This window comes from Harpia harpyja, chromosome Z (genome assembly GCF_026419915.1).
Source record: "Harpia harpyja isolate bHarHar1 chromosome Z, bHarHar1 primary haplotype, whole genome shotgun sequence".
NCBI classification, from domain to species: domain Eukaryota; kingdom Metazoa; phylum Chordata; class Aves; order Accipitriformes; family Accipitridae; genus Harpia; species Harpia harpyja.
Genome location: NC_068969.1, coordinates 34765028 through 34781880, shown reverse-complemented (window position 1 = coordinate 34781880; position 16853 = coordinate 34765028). Strand labels below are relative to the sequence as shown.

The 16853-nt window shown below is 39.5% G+C and overlaps 1 protein-coding gene across 10 annotated transcripts in view; it reads right to left on the bottom strand.

Moving 5' to 3' along the window:
- The window catches only part of SSBP2 (single stranded DNA binding protein 2), a 195313-nt gene that overhangs the window by 172769 nt on the left and 5691 nt on the right, over nt 1-16853 (bottom strand). The window contains exon 1 of one of the 10 annotated variants that reach the window (XM_052776715.1): nt 5740-5759. The exons of the other annotated variants lie outside the window; for them this stretch is intronic. Coding sequence (XP_052632675.1) covers nt 5740-5756 — 17 coding nt within the window. The 5' untranslated portion in view covers nt 5757-5759. Of the gene's footprint in view, nt 1-5739; nt 5760-16853 lie in introns of those variants that run through there. 10 annotated transcript variants of the gene reach the window in all.

The window sequence follows — 16853 nt, the reverse complement described above, 5'->3', positions numbered from 1 at the left end:
AGAGGCTGATATTTCTCATCACTGACCTCAGACCAGAACAATCTTTCCTGTTGTTTGGAAAGTTTTAAGGGTTTTTTTTTTCACTCAAAAGTCTATAAAAGAACTTTCTTTAAAACAGTACAAAAAATAAAAGATTATGTTACCGCTTCTCATTTCAAGATGTGTCAAGTCTTCCCCCCAAAAATGCTGAGAAAGTATTTATGTGATTTTTGTTTCAGAAAGTTACTAATCTGTCAGAGACTTCATATATCCACATTGTTCAAGCTTGCTGTGTTTAATACATGATGCATCAAATGCCTAGATGATCTATAAAACTTAGGTGGATTTGAACATAACATGGATGGTAACATGCTGAAGTGGTATCCCCATCCTCAAATCGAGCTAACACACACCAAAAAAAAAAACCCCAACAAAACCAAACACCATGAAACTCAACCAAAAAAAAAAATCCTATCATGAACTCTCAAATTAGTGTTTGTGATTTCAGTCTCAAACTTAAGCATTCAGTACACTACCCTAAACAGAGAACAGATTTCCCTCATGCTTCTATTCCAACTATTTGTGTGTTAACTCTAAAAACAATTTTTCAGAGCTAACTGGCAGCTCTAGGCTGTTGCTTTTCTCTTTCATGTGCATTCTCTCACAGTGGCAGATAAGAAGGGAAGACTAGCTCCCCAAGGTGCTTTCTATACTTCCTCCAAGGTGAACAATGCACAGAAACTTTTCTACGGGTAGGTACAAACTTTACAACATCAGGACTAAACTTCAAGCCCAGTAAGCTGGAACTGAATATTAACAAGACATACGTGGCAATGACTGGTTTTACAAAGCACTCCAGTTCCCCAGACTTCAGTTCAGCTTGACCTGCCTGGTACCTGGATGGGTGATTATCTCCCATTTATTCTACATGGGCTAATGGGTTAGGCTGATGCTTGCATGTGACTGTGCGTTTTACATAAATACATATACACAGAGACAAAACTGAATCTATTTATCTATTTAAAATCTCTGCTGTTTTTCCTAGTGGCCAAGTTGCTATAGAGCTCTGTTGTGTTGTGCAGGAAAGCACAGCTTCATTCCTGCTCCAGTTATTTCACTCCCCAGGGCTGCCATGAATGCAACAAATGAAATCACATGGACGGGATCTTGTCAGATCTCATAAGCAAAGCAAGAGTTGGCCTGGTCAATATTAGAATAGGAGACTTCAAATGTAAGCTTGAAACAAGACTATGAAACTTCTTGTTTCAACACTGAGTTGAAGCTGAAGTCACTCAGTGCAGCTTCTCTGTAACATCTTCCTTTCCTGCAAGTATTTTACTGTATTGCTTTTCATGTTCAAGCAGTACCATTGGAAAAACTATTTGTACAAATGGCAAAAATAATGAGTCAGCTGCTCAGTTTATTTAGGGTCCCTGCAACTCACATGGCAGTTTAAAAGGAGTTGCACAGGAAATTCAGTCAGCAAAATAAAAAACCTTATTAGGCCTGGATTTACAAAAAAAAAAGTCAAGAAATTCCCAACCAAGATGCCAACAGTGTAATTATATTAGCCTGTTACAAAACAATTAAAACTAATGAAATTTTGACTGTTCTCACTAAGCGTTAAGAAGCTTAAGATTAGTATTCAGTTAATCTGGCAGTTCCACTGAGAAGCCCCAACACAGACCAGACAACATACTTGAGTGGTAGTGTTGCTCCACAACTTTTCAGCAGCATCAGTCACCTTGGAGCACAGAGACTGACAGTGCAAAACAGCAGCAGCTTACCTAAAATTACATTTTGAAAGCTCCATGCAAAAATGCACAAAAAGCCATTGATACCTAGGGGTACATACAACATGGAACCTCTGTCTTTAAAAGGCCCCACAACTTACAGCTTGAGAATGGCAAGTTTCTAAAAAGGTTGCACTTACCAAGTAAAAAAACTCCACAGTGCTTAAGAAGTATAGACACAAACATTCTCCTAAGTGCTTTGAAAAAAACCAAAAAACGGTGTACATGTATTAAATTGGATCCTCAAACAGAGACTTATGTCTAAGTAGGCAGTGGCGACTGCCCAACCTCAGGGAGGAGCAGGAGTTAGGATTAAACAAATACTAAAAAAAAAAAAAAAAACAAAACAAAAAAACAAACAAAAAAAAAACAAAAAAAAAAAACCAAACCAAACCACACTACCATTTTACGTGCCAGATTTAAGGCTTCAGCTTTGCAAATGACTACTGGAAGGTTTGAGGTCCCTAAAGGAATAATTGGGTGGTGAAGAGCTGCTGTAACAGGTTGCATAGAGCTGCTGTAGACTTTCCAATACATACTTTTATCCAGCTGGTCCCAATTACTAGGATATATCCTGGTCATTGTTGACAGCCTTTAAGCAGCTCTAACTTATGCCACAGACCAGACTGCCAACCAGAGGACTCAAGTCAAAGACCCTGCATAGGCGGCACAAAGTCATCCACCCACTCTGCAGAATTTTATCAGATAGCTAAGTGGACAGGAGAAGAGCAATGTAATATATTGCCATACATAAACAAACATCTTGGACGGGATAACAAGAAAAAGGTAATATGGACAATTTATATGCAACAGCAAATGCCATTTAATTCTCATTTTAAACTGAGCATGATTTCCACCATCTGCCCCTCTCACCCCCACTGCTCCAGTCTTACAGAGACACCTCTGGAGTATTTGCTGGAATCACTACATTTCACTGAGGCAAATCTATGTATAACCAATAAGTTTAACAGTAACAATAATATTCTCAAAGGAATTTGGAGGAATCATTTGCCTAAAGAAGTTGTTAGTCCAGTGACCTAAACAGAACTACTGTTCAGACAGATTATTGTTTTCAGTACACAGAAACAGCCCTGCTAAAGCAACAAGATAGCTTTAGTCTGAAACTTTGTTAGGAAAAGGGAAAAGAACTGATGATAGTAGGATCTGTGAAATCATGGTTAAACAGGTTAAAGTAGTTCTTAAAGGCAAAAGGTCAATATGAAGTATTTTTAATATTTTCTTGCAAAGTAACTTTCATGTAAAGTTCATGGAAGGGTAAGGTTATTCAGAAACTTGAAAACACTGCGTGTACAAGACGTGCCAGCAAGTTCAACATTTGGAATATTAAACAACTTCATCAGATCGTAAGCCAGGCAATCAATAAAACAGTAATATTAGTAGTAAGACAGAGGATTCTGCTGCTTAAAAGACACTTGGAAAAAAGCGAACAAAGAGAATTTCAGAGAATTTGTATTTTGTAGGGCAAGTTCCCATTTCATGGTTCTCTGCTCTTTTTAGTTTATTTACTTCTCAGTGTTTTTAAGCAGAATACCAACTACACACTTTTTTTAATACTAAACACCACCTCTTAAAATAAAGAGGAAGATTCAGTGGGAACGTAGCTACAGCAGCATCAGTCAGAGAATGGGGTAATGAGGCTGATTCAAATACTTCAGACCAGGACTCAAACTTCCCCCCAATTCTGAAGTGTTCAGATTCCTGGGAATAAGTACAGGCAATTTGGCAAGCATGCTCCTGAATATATTAACTGACAAGAACCATTCCTCTCTCCCCCCATCCCCCCAGCTAAGATATACCGGGGGAAAACATGTAAAGAGGCTCAAATAGCTAAATATCTCAGGCTAAAAATATCAAGAACTCCCTCAGCTGGAAGTTGTTAGCAGAGCTCTGATAAAAATAAGGAACCAGGACAGCATAAATTCTTTCCCTTCCCTGTACAAAATAAACTACATTTGGGAGGAAAGTATTCAAAACATAATAAAAGAGGTGACTCAGCCCTATCAACACACAGTACACACTGGAAGGAGGGGTGGGGTGGGGGACGGGGGATGCAAACCGAACCATGAAGTCCTGGTGAGAGGAGAACAGCAGCAATTCCCCGCTCCCTGCACCGCCGAACACACAGTTCCTGCCCCCGGCGTCAATCTGAAACGGTTACCACAACAGTTTTGTAATACACACAGTACTGCTGCCCTGAAGGATGACCTGTGGCACTTGAAGGTCTTCAGAGAATGGTGAATGATGAAAACGAGTAAATGATTGCTCCTGGAGCCTTCTGCGGAGGTTAACTCTCCCCCACAAGTGGGATGCTCCCCTGAAAGCCTGCAAACACCTACAGCAGGAACTGAAAGGCTATAGATATTTTAAATTAACCTCTTCACCAACAAGATTTCCAGACCGGGGCTGTATTCTTTATTTCTTACTTATTTTTCAGACTTAAGGTGACGTAGTCAAATGAGCAAACCCAGAACAAGATGAAGCCAGCTTTGCTTTGGTTTGCAGGTAGACACATGCACATCATTCAGTTGTTTCGTTTTTGTGAGCAGGCAGGGTATTGAAAAGCAAGAACAATCCACCCATATTTAACAGCCTTCCGCACTTGCGCTCATTAAAGAAGGCCAGCAGAAGGGGCTCACGTCAACTGTAGAAGAAACACAGCAACCATGATGTTTTAGGACAACTAAACCAGCAAATAATCTACAATGCTATCACATTACTTCATTTTGGATGGAAAATTCTTAAAACACTGGAGGAACAGCATAAAGAGAAATGATCTTGCTAAAGCTTATCACACAATCTTCCATTTCATAATCACATAATTGAAACTTGTACATCACGTTGGGTCACACTGCACTAGAGACACTCAAAAGGGGTTTGATTTTTTAGAACCATCTCAAGTACTTCCTTCCACACGGCATCCAACAGAAGGGTAGAATGCTTCTGCACACTAACGTCTCCACTTACTTGGAGAAATAGAAATTCAGAAAAGAAAGACAATACCTGTACAAGCCTGCTGACCTCCAGCAGACACTGTAGTCAAACATCACCTACATGAATGCCCAAGAGATCACTGAAATTTACTTCATTTTACAAACTGTGTGACATTTAAAAAAAAAAAAAAAAAAAAGATAATTCTGCCACTAGGAAATACTCATATCCCAACCACTTCAGAGAGTGACATTCTTGGACTCTAAATTACAAACACAGAATATTAGAGCCAGAGCATCTGTGGGCTGGAAAGTCACAAGATCACTGAATTTGGAACTTTGAATGTAAAGGAAAGAAACCCTGACTACTGTGTAAGGACACCTCAACATCTTCACTGAAGGAACATCACAGTGTAACTCTTGGCTTAAATCACATCACTGAATCTTACGATCTTTTCTACCAATTCACAGAATTAATTTCTCGCTTTTACATGTTGAATGAAAAAACATGCAGAGATATGCTGGGAAGCTTCCTATGCTAAACAGTGGGTTGAAGGAAGAGGAGATCCGACTTGGTAATCAGGCACATCATATATTAGTGTAGGATACACTGCTTTTTTATCTTATGATCCTTACAGCCATATGGTTCAAACAAAACCTCGATACTTAAGATGGTTTATATATTGTTTCAAAAAGTGGAACATCTGGCCTGTCCTCTTCGAATGTTTATGTTTAGCTAAAGTATCTGCTGCTAGCTTAAGCGCACAGGTCCCACTCCTTCACATTACCCAGTGCCCTGCATCCAGTACATTAACCTCATCTTTCCCAAAGCACAAGTTCTCTACCCATTTGAGGTACTTCTACCACGCTCAGTACACTACATCATATAACACGCCTTTCAGAAACGACCGTAGTAAAATTAATTGTCAACATGCAAACACACCATTTTGGCAATACACATGCCAAGGAATCAGCTGGGAGAGGACTATTAGGTGAGAAAACAGAACAGCACCATGTACTCCATTCTGTTTTTCATGCTGCTTTCAGAATTTCCCCAAACCAGCGAATCAGACTATGAGGTTCTCTCACCAACAGAAGATGCTGCTCTGGACTCCAGCCACGGTACCCTGTAAGGCCAAATCTGTAAGTACTATCACTCACCAAATCAAGAGACCTGGAGAAAAACAAACAAACAAACAAAAGGCGAACAAAAAAGGATAAACCTTTGGGGCACGAAAGCATCTTCAGTTCACTTGGGCTGCCAAAAGGGAAGAAAAAACTATCTTTTTTTGATAAGCTTGTGTCAATTGCCAGGGGGCTATCCAGGGAGAGTGATGAAAGATTTTGGAGGAATCGGGAGCTTGTTTTACCAGATAAGCATTAGGGGAGTTGTACATTCCTAGGCAGAAAAAAGATTACATATATAAACAGCTTTTGCTGTTTTCAGATGCTTTTGTTCAGATTGCTCTAAACAAATACCTTACTTTAAGAAGTTTGGCTGTTGAGTACGCCTGTCATTGCTCCCAAAGAGAAGTAAATCACAGGTGTTGAATATAAGGTCAGCCTTGGTGAGGTAATTGCAGTTATTACACAACAGACCATATGCAGGCCATAGGTAGGACAGTAAATTTCATGATTCTATACCAAGAGATATGACAAGAGTACAAGGGCAACACTGAATAAGCGCGGAAGTGGATCAACAGTGCAGTTAGTCTATTAACTCTGAAAATGCCTCTTCTAATTTTATTCCATATTTGAATCAAAATGGGTGTTTGTTTGGTTGGTTTTTTTAATCAACATAATTCTGTGATTCAATACATGTAGGTGATGTCCAGTTGCCTGTTCTAAAGAAAAAGATATTAATCCTGCCTTCCAAGCTTGAATACATAGACCTATGCATACATACACACACAATCACACACTATACAATAAGGTAAATTAGTAAATTCAGTTTCAGACTGGGAGAGTGCAATGGTCATCTTTCTTCCATTATGTTAATTCTTTAAATATGCTATTGGACTGGAAAACCAGAAATTCCAAGAAAGTTGCAGGCATGCTAAAAGGTAACTGTCACAGAACTGGCTTTAAGTTTTGCTGAAATCCATAACTGAATCACAAAGGTGAAAAGAATATGAAAACATTTCCATTTTGATGCTGCAGAATACACAGCAACCACTTTGCCAAATCACACCATTGGTCTCTTGTAATCAAGTTTCTTGTTTCCCTTTACAGCCCCATTGGAATGCTTCAAAATAAGGTGTTAGAAAGCCTGAGGCATATATGACACTGTCATAGGTTAGGTGTCCCTTCATTTTCCTTGATTAGTTTTCCATTTGTATCCTGAATTAGTGAGAATTTCCAATGTTTGCGCTGAACAGAAGAGCGTGCTAACTTAAGTACACAACCCTTTGTAGAAGCAAAGCTCTTCTCTGTAACAATGTACTAGATCAGAGAGCCCCTCTAATTACATTTGTCTGTTGAATAGATACACTGTGCAAAGAGAAATTAAAACAGAAACTAATAAAGACACTTTCCTAAGTTTTATGTGATTCCTCTTGGTTGCACTTTACCATCCCTAGTCTTGCACTAGCAGGAAGTCCCTTTTGCTCTACCTCCTCTTTTGCTTTGCCCACACTATGTTTTAATAAACTCCTGATTTGTTTCAAAGCCTGTGACCATGCCAGAGGACATCCAGCTACAGGACCTGAGCACTTCAAGCCCTTTAGCCATGAACATGAGGACTGGTACAAGTGTTAAAACCTCCGTAACATGGGTAACTGTGAACCGACACTGTGTGTGCAAAGCTGGCTGCTCCAACAAAGTAGGAAACAAAGATTTTTAGCTTTGGGTCATGTCTTGAGTGTTTTACCAGTTCAGCCTACTATCAAGATGGTATTAAAGAGGGAGAAACAAGACAGACTGTTGTGTCACTGTGAACCCTCCTATAGTCGCTGATACAGCCTGCAGTTTTTGGCCGATGCTCCTCATCAAAAGTGTTCGCGTGAGAGCCTGGTAAATGGAACAGGTAGACCCACAATCTGCTGCAGGCATGACTGTACATTTTCAAATGCATTTGTCTGGCTCACAGTCTAAATATTAAAACTACAGAGTCCTTTTTCAACTTTCTAAGTATTTTATAAGAGCTTTACTAGATAGCCATATGAGTGAAATACCGCTCAATTCAGTTGTATTGTTTTACAGGAAAAATAGTTGCAGTTTTATGACAAGAAAACCTTCTCCTGTCTATTATGCCTTTTTTTTTTTCAAATGAGTAATCCCACACAGAATTGGAGACTCACACTAGGCAACTCCAAACTTTTTCCTCTAATTCTGAGTAATTAACTACAGACTTACAGGACTGTTTGGGGAATATTGGGAAAGATTTATAAGGAACTTTCTCAATTACTAGAATTAATACGAATGTACCTGCATCCAGTATTCCAGTATGATTTTGTTTTTAATCATCTATTTAAGATGTTCTGCAAAGTCATTCAAAACAATTTTTTCATTCACTCTTTATAGGTTGCCCAACTACAGCTAGACAAATTATTTGTCTTGCATCTTCAAAGCATAAGATACAGCTTTCTTTGTGTTTTGCTGCATTATAGTCTCTCATTTTATTTCTAGAAGGATTTTAAAATATGTGTAACTAGGTTTGCAGTTACATGTCTACAAGTATTGGTCTCGTAACAGTAAACATCTTTTTTTTTATAAAGAATTAGATGTACAGATAGTAAAATTAAAAGCAACACTGAATTTGAGGAGCTGCAGCAGAAGTCAGAAACACCAATGTGTTCCACCTTTCAGATCTGCTTGTCAAGCATATTACCATTACTAGAGGCATATTTCCGTATTTCTCACACTGCTCTTCATCTTCTGATCAGAAGCTCTCCTTTGTCTTTTCTAGCTTTGTATTTTTTTATGTACTGTCCTGTGTGCAAGCTCCAGGTGTTTATTTGTTGATCACGTACTTTTCCTATTCGAACTCAGAAAATCAACTTTCATTTATATAATTTTACAACATGCATATATAAACACACAGGAAAAACAAACTTAATTCATCAGGCCAGGATATATGTCTTTAAGTTTCTCCATGTGTAATACTCTATAAATATTTTACTAACACTAGCATTGTCACAGAAGTCTTTCTGACTTGCAGAAAGGAGCACATCCCCTACCTGTGCAGTGGCAGGAGGCACCAGCAGTTCTGCTGCCCATCACCAAAGACGACTGACTGCTGGAACAAGCTACCGATTAGCAGTTTACCAAAGTTTAGGAAGCACTTACGGAAGATGCAATAAATTCACACAACTTCTCACTATATTACTCAAAGGCCTTGACTTGCAATTCACATTTCAAGGCAGATTAAACAATACACACCCATTTAGGATGGGTTTAGTAATAAACAATTAAAGGAGTCGAACAGTTCAAGAGACTGTCAATGGGAGCCATAACCTTCACTTCTAGGGCAGTTTCAGATTCAGCTGGGGAGTTTCATTATGCCCGATACACCTGATGAAATTTCATTAACTTATCCACACTCCCCACCACATAAATACCGTCTATCAACACCCCACCACCACCTCAATTCAAAGGCTGACCTAAACAGGAGTAATCGGAGCCATCCAAGACTAGCCCCTGTTCTTTGAGGGTTAGCTGGGAGAGAAGAGGAGTAAATAAAACATTTAGCATGGAGAAAGCAAAGGGGCTTTGGTTTATCCAATCTTGCTGTTAAAATTACAAGGATCTGATAAAGCACCACAGCTTCCATAGTAGGAGCATCAGGTGGCATCCCTACTTCCAGCCTCACAAATCACAGAATATTTACAACACAATCATACAGCCTGTCAGCCACATGATCCATTTTGTCCTGAGACTGTCAAGAACAACATATTTATTAAGGAATTATAGTTCCATTTCTGCACTCAAGTATTTTCTTCAGAAAGCACAGCCCTTCCCAGGGTAAGGCCAACATGACAACACAGGCTACCTCAGGTTGCCACTGATTTTGCTGTCATTTTTTTCAACCTATAAAAACAGTTTCCAAGACTAATGCTGTCACTTTTTTATAAGCATTAAGTTCACTACCACAGAAAACATAACATAGTATTTTACCTTCCTCTAACTACCTGCAGAAATACTTAATCCCAACAGTGGAACATTCTTATTAAATTTCCAAACTCATTAGATGAATAAAAATGCATCTGCTAGTAACAAGACATTTTCAGTATCAATTTGAAAAAAAATATTGCATGCACTGGAATTTACATACAACGATAACTTATGACTACTGATAATTTATTGCTTCTGTATTTTCAAAACACTGGCTTCTTTTTAGAAAAGTTACAGGGGTTTGGTTTTGTTTTAAGGTGAAATCTCTCCCAAAAGTCAGAGGCATTGCAAATAAAATGAAAGTTAACGTAAAACACAGGACACTGTGTAATCAGTACCTTCTTACATTAACTTTTTCATGACTGAAATTCTCTTTCAAAGACAGTCTTGCATTTAAGAATGGGAGATAGGAAACAGACAAAATAGCCAAGCCTAAGTAGCAAACCAGCACTTTTGTTGGCAATTTAGGCTTGATCATACACATCAAGAGTTTGGGGTTAACATCAAGGGTTGTACTTCAACTAGACCCATACAAACTTAGGAAAAAGTATTGGTTACATCATGGTCAGCACCCAGTTAAATGCTTCTGCCTGAACAACTGAACTTCACACCGAAACACAAGCCCACAACCAGACTGTAAAGCCTAACAAGGACAGGATCAAGCAGCCTATGAATTCAATGCTAGGAGGCACTAAGGTGCTAGATAACCCTCATGATCCACAACCACAGCTGACAAACCATACCTGCCATCAGAAGTGTTATTTCTGACATCTAGCTTTTTACAAGTTGGTTATTTCCTAATCGATACTTGCACAGGAAACAAGGTGGGGAAAAAAGCATGTTCTCAATACACTTAGAAGAAGGAAATCACACTGGTCACTGTTCTTTCACGGGTGGGTCTAGCTTAAAACTAAAACCCCAAAACTCCAATACACTTGCCCAAAGAAAGACTGCAAGCATTCTGAAAAGCCTACAGAAAATAAATGGGCACCATAAATTATATTATTTTACATTTTGGCTCTTTGAAGCAGGTTTTCCTAAAAACAAGATGTGGATGTCAAAGCTGCGTGCCAGCTGGTGTTTGGAGGAGCCAAAGGCTCGTACACAAGAGGCTCAGGTTGCTCTCAGCACAGGGAATGGAGGTGCAAAGGGAAGTGGAAGAGGAAAGGCTTAAGGGGGCCAGTCATGAAGAAGGCCAGTGCCTAAGGCGGCACTTAGGAGAGTATGACAGCGAGATGTTGGTATACAATAGCCTAGATGTTAGGCCACTTTCTGGGAAAACAAAACCAAAAAAGAGGGTCTGAACTCACTTAGCTCTTCAGGTTAAACTCAAACTCACACCACAGTATAAGGCAAAGTTCTGCCACTGCACAGAAAAGCAAGCAGGATACAGGCGCGCAGAAATGAGCTGTCCAACTTCTCTGTCCCAACTGTCCAAGCACTCACATGATGAGCAAGGGTCAACATTTTGGCTTGTTTACACATATTGCATTAGTCTCCTTTGGAGGGGGAAAAAAAAAAAAAAACCAAGAAACAGAAAAATCTTAGCATGCCATAGCATGTATAAAATATTTTTAAAAAATAAAGGAAATTTCATGCAGACATCAGCTTGACTATCAAAAAATATACAGAAAACAATTCTGGAAACAAATTATAAACACCTTCAGAATACAAAGAGAAGAAAGAGTCAACATTATCTGTCAAGAAAAAGAACCTGTTAGGTCAGTTTGGTTTACTTGCAAGGTAGACTTCACAGGGGGTAAGGAGGAAAATGTGGATGGCTTACTAAAAGTTGAGATATAAGAGTTTTGATTCTTAGGCTATCACATGACATCTATGTAAGCAAACAGTCTTCATGAAATGAAAAAATGGTGTACAGTCACATGAAAAAAACAACAGAAGTGTCATTACCAGTATGTTTCTACAAATGAGAGAACATTTCAAGAAAGCTCTTGCTATCCTGAGCCAATCCAATTAAAGGACTTTGATTAATAAGTTGTATGTAGAAAACAAAAGTGTGCATGGTAAGTTGGGAAAAATTATAAGCCCTTTTGAGGACATGAAAAAATAAGGAAAGTTAAAAAGAGAAAATTCAATACAGACAAATGTAGAGTACTATGCTCAGGAATAAGAAAACAAATACGCAGATATGAAATGGGAAATAACTGGCTAGGCAGCAGTATTGTAAAAAGAACCTGGAGGGCATGTGGACTGCAAAATGGATTATTTAAAAACAAACAAACAAACAAACAACAACAACAAAAAAACCCAGGCAAGTGTCCTAGGGAGTATTAGCAGCAATGTTTTATATATAAAACACATGTAGTATATATTATCTCAAAAGAGAGGTAACTATTTCATTCTGTTCAGTTCTATGCTCTGATCTGGACACACTACTAATAATGTGGAGAAAAACCAAAAAAAAGGTCAGAGGTGAGAATCACAGAAGGTTTGAAGGGGAAAAAATGACCCATCAATTTTCAGTTTATTTTTGTATTTTTTATTTTTATATTTAATGAAGCAGAAAAGAGAAAAGCTAGGACACTATGGCCTTGACTACTGCCACCTTTCAGTTTCTTAGAAAAGAATATTTTATGTTCTCACCTGTCACCTTCCTGGGACTGGAAGACAGAAATATCCTAAAGCCTAGACAAGCATACACAGGATTATACATCAAGATTTCTGAATTAACACATTTGTTGCTATCTAAGGAAGATCTCTTAGTGGTTGAAACAACAGCTATGTATGACCTGACCACTACCTAAACAATATGGACTTAGGGATCTGTGGTTCAACTGAGTAGACATGAGAAAAAGAAACTTCAGCTTTGACTCAACCTGGACCAGCACCCCTTTCTGGCCTGTTCGTACACCAACAAAGCAGGAACCAAGTGGCCCTAACCCCAAGCAACACAGCTGGGAAGGCTTTAAGTTCTAGCTACTGAATATTCATGGAGAAAAACAATCACCTAGCTCTGTTCTTGCTGGTGCCCAAAGAAGCTTTTGCAGAAAACTCTTAACAGCAATGGTTTTGAGCAGTTGCTAATTAACCTGCACTCGCAGAGTACCACACTAGGCTATGCAGGATCGTGCCCTTTCCTGCACCCTAAGGGTTCATGGAGCGGTCATCATGAAGTGCTTCTACCCAATTACAACACCACCCCAAATCATACGATCATGTATTTGCAGTCTCCCTCCCTAAGGAAAGCAGGCTTGCGAGGCCATGGTGCATGTAAGTATGCAACTGTCCACCCTAGATAACTTCAGAGTTCACTTTCCAATTTCAAGTATATTCAAAAAAAAGACAGCAGTCTCAAAAAAATACTACATTTCTACAAGTTGCTTCAGCTGTTCGCTTTCATGGAAACACCGCAGCATGACCTCAAGAAGACAGATGTCCAGGAAATTAGGCTTCACCAGTTCTGTAGCTCATGGGACTGCTTGTTTCCATCCTGCCCCGGACTGAATCACAGTCCATCCAAGACAGAAGTGGCATGCTGTACCAGGAGAGATAACAGACTCTGGGGCCGAGAGGACCATGCTGCAGATGGGTCCTTCTGAGACCACCTGAAATGATGGTCCTCCATCTCTGAGCATGCCACAGGATGGCTCTGTGCCGTAAGCCACTCAGCTGTAACAAACTTTGCACAGAGGATGAATCATTTTCTACTCCTCATCCTCCAGATGCCCAATGTGATAAAATGGCACCTCAGCCTTAGAATCAGTGACAAAAGAGACAGAGGAAGTTGAATGTACGCACCAGTGGTTTATGAGATGCTCCAAAAAAAATTCACGGCCACACCACTCAAACTGGGCACCCAATAATCAGCAAATATTTTTGCCTTTCACCTTTTTGCACCTTACTGCCATTTCTAAAACTAGCAGGCAGGCAGGAGTGGCTTGATGCATATTTATAAACGTTGGTGAAACTCAGACATTGTCGTGCTAGGCACCAAAGAAACAACATATTCTTCCTCTAGGAACAGCTGTATTATGAAACATCAAGTCAGCCATAAGGCACGTACCCCATGACAACAAAATAGCAAATTATCAAATAGCTACTCATTATGAAAACAATGTTCTATTCTGCACAATAAAAAACCCAGAGTTTTTCCAGAGGAAAAAAAAAAAAAAAAAATCAGTGAACGTGCAAATAAGGACAAAGTAAGAACAACGCTTAGTATACATCCGTATTTTCCAAGTTAAGAGAACATTATTGAGAATGCAAGTACAACAGCCAGACATTGCACTCAGACACATACAGACACACGATTCCAGCTGCTTTTCAATAGCAAATCCTATCCTTCCCTCCCAAGGCTCTGACATCTCATCTGAACTACAGGTTTTAGGACTACCACACACCTCTCTGCCACTTCAGTCAAGTTAATATTTCATAGGTGTTTATAGGTTTTATCTTGAAGATAAGGAATTTTACCCCTCAGTCTCACAGGTACTTGCTGGCAGCAAAGGAACACTCATTTTCTAGTACCTGGAGGGACATCATGTCCAGGAACAGAACCTTCCACTTCCCGACCTGTCTCCTTGAAGGTGTCACTGTCCCGGCTCTGCGCCCTGCTTTGCACCAGGTCTCTTCCTTGTGTAGATGCACTAGCTCCCACCCAGATCTCTGATCCCAATGCCAGTCCCCTTAGGAAGCAAGTCTTTGTCTCCTCTCTCCAGACTGGCTACTTCCACCCTGCTTCCTCCATCCTCCTTCAAGAGCCACCCACCCGTTATCTCTACGTCCTGGCATCTCACAGCTGCAGGCTCCAACTGCTCATATTTACACTCGCCTTCTTACCAGTGCCCAGTCCCTTTTTTTCTCCCCATGCCGCTCCTCTGATGCCCGTATCTGCTGTGCTCCCAGCAAAGATGAAATATTCAGCAATTACAGTTAGTAAGCCCTAAGCATATGCAAATTGATCTTTTTGAAAAGGCTTGTATACTGGTTAAATTCAGATGCTTTGTCATGCAAATGGAAAAAGACACATTCCTGGAATAAAATCCCTCACCCTTTTTCAGCTAGATTTCAAGTGTTTTGAAGGAGAGGGGTACTACTGGTATTCCACCGTAAAAGTTGAGAGAACTTTTAAAACACTAGAAAACACATTTTTTCTATGCCTGATTTTCTAAATGAGCCAAATAAATTAAATAAATCAGCACAAGGCTTACATATGCCATTACAAATTTTCCACCCAAACAGTGAAAGTTTGGCAAAGTTATGAAAATCTTGTTTGGCTACTGCCCTGGTTTCAGCTGGGATAGAGTTAATTTTCTTCTTAGTAGCTGGTACAGTGTGTTTTGGATTTAGTGTAAGAATAATGTTGATAAACCACTGATGTTTTCATTGTTGCTAAGGAGCGCTTACCCTAAGTTAAGGATTTTTCAGTTTCCAGTGCTCTGTCAGCATGCAGGTGCACAAGGAGCTGGGAGGGAACACAGCCAGGACAGCTGACCCGAACTAGCCAAAGGGATATTACATACCACAGAATGTCATCCTCAGTACATGAACTGGGGGGAGTTGGCTGGGAGGGGCGGATCACTGCTCGGGCATCGGTCAGCAGGTGGTGAGCAATTGCATTGTGCATCATTTGTCTTTTTCTTGGTGTTTTTTTGGCTGGTTGGTTGTTTTGTTTTTATTACATTCCTTTTCATTACAATTATTATTATTATTCTATTGTTATTGTTAGTATCACATTTTATTTTACTTTAGTTATTAAATCATTCTTATCTCAACCCACAAGTTTTATTTTTTTTCCAATTCTCCTCCCCATCCCACTGGGAGCTGGGGGGGTGAGTCAGCAGCTGCGTGGTGCCTAGTTACTGGCTGGGCTTAAACCACAACAGCTACTTTAATACTTATGACATTATCATATGCCTATAATTTAAGCAAAATGAATTATTAATATATACCAGTTTCTGTTAACTACTGTCTCCTCCAGCAAGATTTAATTACCTCTTAGCTAAGCCCGAATCCTGCTCACTGTAGTCAAGAGTGCATCTGCTGCACCCTGTGGGTCTGAGAAGGCTCCAAAAGTGCTCGCTCTTCAGTAGCAAAAGTTTGCTCGGCACTATAGAGCCCATAAAAGCGGGAATCAGATTCCTCGTAATGTTCATCATGAGGAGAAAGCGCAGGGAAAAAAACTCAAACCTCTGAGCAGACCAGTTGCGTAGAGGAAGTAATGCATAAACTGAAGCATCTTTTTTTCCCTGGTTCTTGCCAGTCTGATAAAGTACTTCTATGTGCTTAACTGTATGGAAACAAATATCCCTGCCATAAGCAGTACACTTAAAAAGTTGGGTATGTATTTCAGGGCGCTGCTATACTGAAGTTATGTTTGTATGGTCCACCACACCTGTCATTCCAACTATCAGCACCTGTTAACGCTCTACCACCAAAGCAGCTATTCTTAGTGGTCTGAATTGCAGCATATACATTATCCAAAATGCCTTCCCATGCTGTCCAAGATACCTGTGCAGTATAAGAGTGTACCCGAAGCACAACAATAAATACTGATAGTTACTATTTCCAGAACCTTGCCTTCTCTGTTCTTCTTTATTAAAAAACTATATTCTTCCAAAATGGCAAAAAGTATTATGTTCATAGACTCCCAGAGCAGTACACCTGCAACTTTTACAAGTTAGACCTGATGGACAAAATCCGTGTACAAACGTCAAACCTAAATTTTGTAACAGAAGCTGGATTAAACTACCAATTTGGTTTTCAAAGGGGGAAAAAAAAAAAGAGAGAGATCAATATATCTTTCACCACCTGGAGCTTGAAAAACTAGCTCACCATCTCCCAGGGATGAGCAGCAAATTTATCATTGAAGCCAATTAAGTTTAATCTGTATCTTATTTTTACATAGCTTACAAACATTACAGTGGAAAAAGGTAACCTAACTATGTAAATTCATGCAATGTTGTCTTTCCGAATTTGAAAAAAACAAACCAAAACATAACTAAAAACCCTATCTCTAGACATCCACAAATTCTCAAAAGCCCTCGGAAATCTCAGTTTT